Here is a 3898-nt window from a genome sequence, read left to right on the forward strand (position 1 = left end):
GAAAATTCAGAATTTATTTAAATATTTCCTTTTGAAATTAAAAACTAAAACTGACATAACATAATAATTTGAATTATGAACTATGTTTTGATGCCAAACTTATTGACATTGATAATAAGCACACACTAATGTTTAATTATTAAATATGTTTTTAATTAGTTCAACAAAATTATGTTTTTTGAGCTACTTTTAGTTTTAACCATACAGAATTTTATTAAATCATCTTATATTTCAAAGAGCTAAAACACATCCAAATCATTTAACCCTAGAGGCAAGCCAAAAAGAAAGTTATAATATATATTTTGTTAGTACAACAGAAACATAATTTGAGTCTAGTTTCCCCTGGCATATGCGTCACTTTCATGAATTACTCTAACATTTTTTTTCTCGAATATTTTCCACAAATTTCAATAAAGTCTACACTAAGAAAATATTGTTTTTGTGTGTTTTATATGGAAACTTTTACAATGATTTTAATTTACTGGTGAAATTACCAAAATTCTTTGATTATATTTTGAAGTTTTTTTTTGAAGAAGATAACATAAAACTTGTAAAAATAAAAACTGGAAACTGTGATACAGTCACAAGATTTATGTTAAGTATGATTCTTATGCTGAGAAAAATAAAACATTAAATAGTAAATGGTAACATCAAACAATAAAGGAAATAAAACCTTGTAATATTTTAGGTAAAACACACTTTAGCTGCCTAGTCCCTGGTAAACAGTGACATTCAATTTACTTCTTCACATCCTGTAACATAAACCAGGCAACTGAGTCTTGTAAGTTGTAAACCCTGGCCATTTTCAAATTACTGTGTGCAACCTCCTTCATAAAGAACACCTACATACATTACCTTTAGTTTTTTGTGAAGTCTCCAAAGTCACGTTAAATTTCTGGGATTGGTCTTCAAAATTGTTATCACCTTCTTCATCACTACTTCCAATTAGAATGATGTCTTTGTCCAATGACTTTTTCTTTACAGGTATAGAATCATTTCCTGTACAGTCAGCTGTACCATTAGCTTGTTGTTCTGTAATTTGCTGTGGATGAACAGAAACTGTTGAAGGTGGCTGAATACATGTTAACTGTAGTTCTGGGTTCTCTTCTAATCTCTTTAAAAGTAACCGTCTCTCTTGGAGAACCCGAAGCTGAGCTTCTTGAAGAAACTTCTTTCTTTCTTGCTCTTCTTTCTGGGCCTGTATTGTCTTAGCATCCAGCTCACTTTCAGACATAATACTCCTGTCCAAATAAATATTAACAGCTGAGACTAATGTAATACAAACTGTAAAATGTTGGTCAACAAAGATTACTATATGTTGAAATATATTCAAAACCAAATAAATAGATAACTCACCAATACAAAAACAATCTATTTCTCATAAAAGCAAGCTAACTAAATAGAGCAGGGCTAACAACTTTCCAAGGCATTAATATATATTAATGCTGCTGCTTTCTGGCCTGTTAAAAAGCTTGATTTATCTTATTTTTCTGACCAAAGAATAATAGACCATGCCTTTGAACATGTACTCTCTTGTAAGTTAACTACTGTTTACCTGAAAACTATTTCAGATAGGTATTTACCTCTCTGCACAACAAACAGCTATTAACTCTCTCATTATGGGACAGGTCGAATCAGCTGAGTTCATGACCCCAGTTGACCTTTATAGTTTCCACACTATAACTTATAATATGTTGTGTATCTTTAAGAAATTTCACAAGCTTTTAGTAATCATTAAGTCATTTGTAGAAAATAATCCAAAATTTTTAATGAAGTATTTCCACTAAAATTTTCTCGATGAATATATGGAGTCAAAGTATTGACTGCTCCAAATGCAAAGTGATTTAAAACTACTTTTATTCATCTGAAAAATCTCATATTTCATTTGTATAATCTAAATAAATTTTAAATATTTTTTTTTCAGTAAAACTTTATATATATTTTATGTTATTTTCTCTACCCTAAACCTCTATGAGGTTGTTCAATTTGACCGACCTTGTAACCACCAAAAAAAAAAACTAAATAAATGTAACTTACCCTTTTTCCTTCTGGAATGATTTCAAATTGCCACATGAAAGTTATAATTTTCCTATACTGAAAATGTATTTCTGATAGGTACTTATCTCATCTCACATAAATATCTATTCTCATTCAGTGCTGCCCTCCATATGCAAAAATTTTTTATGCATGCTACAAGTCTTTTATCTCCCCTCAATTGGAACTGACTGATTCCAACGAGTCTCTCATGCAAATCATCATGTGACAACCCTCCACCAATAAGTGTGCGACATACTCTCTTTTTACTGCATTATCACATCAAATTTTGGCAGAAAATGGAAGCACTGGTTTACAGTGGGAAGGAAGGGTGGAAAGTGTGGTAAGTACCTATTGGAAATACATTATCAGTATATGAAAAATTGTAACTTCCGATACGGTACATTACCTCCGCTCACATAAATAGCTAGAATCCCACATTGAATAGGTGGAGGGACCAGTGCAAGGGAAAGAAAGAAGCATCCTTCGATAGCATCCGAAGAACACTCCGAGTGGGAGAGAACTATGGCCGAATAGTAATACAAACCATGCAATATTTATGAAACTCAATCCCAGAAAAGACAAAAGTGGGTAAAATGAAAAGCATGTGTTTCTATGTGTTGAAAGGCTAGGGCACAACAGACCGTACACAGCAAATTAACTACATCCAAAACCCATGCCACTAAAAACCAACATCCATGCAGGGGTAACGTGAGGATCATTCACTCAATAAGTCAACTACAATCCAAAATCTGGCTGCCGGGTACTAACATCCATGTAGAGGTAGGAAAGAGGATTATACAACCAGCAAGTCAACTACAATCCAAAACCCAAAACACCGGGAACCAACATTCATGTGGGGGTAGGAAAGAGGATCATAATGGTGGAAAATCAGCTACAATCCAAAATACAGCCATGTAGCAGGGGTATAAAAGAGGATCATACAGTCTTCACCCAGGGCCTGATTAAGGTATGTGGAGGCTCTGAGGAAAATATCCTTATGGAGGCCATTTCAAATATAAGAAATAAAAAACGTTATTGTATTCAAAAACTAACTTTTAAATATAAAAAATAAATATATAAATCAAATATCACAATATTCATAAATAATAATGATGATGAAGACGGTTGATAAAACATTTTATTTACAAGGTTCAAACGTTTCGGAATAACTTATTCCATCTTCAGCGAAATTTGAAAATTGTGTTACAAAGATGATTATCACTAAAATTATAATATAATAACACAATCATTAGTTTAGTTAGTTATTAAGAAAAAGCGGTAAATGGACAGATAAAACAACGTTTATATATACATATATTACAAAACAGCTGAGTTAAGTGTGAAAATTTAGAACAATTTTAGACCTAAAGAGCTTTGTGAGTCGTTAAGGGTCGGACTGTCTTTAGCTATGAGTAGACTTTCTTTAATGTAGAGGTCAAGGTCTGAAGATCCTGTGGTGATGATAAAGGAATCGTTAAATATAATATTGTGACCTGTGATTTCAGAATATGAACGAATGGATGAGTGGCTGGGTTTAAGTAGTGGATATTTGGTTCTGTTAGATACTCCGAAATGTTCACAGACTCTAGTTTTCAAGTAACGTTTCGTTTTGCCAATGTAATGTTTTGCAGTAATGCTTCGCAGCTTTTCTATAAGCATCTTTCTAAACAGGCTCTAGTTTCTAAGTGACGTTTCGTTTTGCCAATATAATGTTTTGCTGTAGTGCTTCGCAGCTTTTCTATAAGCATCTTTCTAAACAGGCTCTAGTTTCTAAGTGACGTTTCGTTTTGCCAATGTAATGTTTTGCAGTAATGCTTCGCAGCTTTTCTATAAGCATCTTCCTAAACAGACTCTAGTTTTC

The 3898-nt window shown here is 32.6% G+C and overlaps 1 protein-coding gene across 3 annotated transcripts in view; it reads right to left on the reverse strand.

Annotated features, from left to right (window-relative positions):
- The window catches only part of LOC106478499 (helicase ARIP4-like), an 85747-nt gene that overhangs the window by 61150 nt on the left and 20699 nt on the right, over positions 1-3898 (reverse strand). For all 3 annotated transcript variants that reach the window (XM_022382117.1, XM_022382118.1, XM_013939050.2), the window contains exon 4: positions 856-1241. In XM_022382117.1, coding sequence (XP_022237825.1) covers positions 856-1241 — 386 coding nt within the window. The remainder of the gene's footprint in view (positions 1-855; positions 1242-3898) is intronic.

The sequence above is a fragment of the Limulus polyphemus genome, unplaced genomic scaffold, assembly GCF_000517525.1.
Source record: "Limulus polyphemus unplaced genomic scaffold, Limulus_polyphemus-2.1.2 Scaffold217, whole genome shotgun sequence".
Taxonomy (NCBI): Eukaryota; Metazoa; Arthropoda; class Merostomata; order Xiphosura; family Limulidae; genus Limulus; species Limulus polyphemus.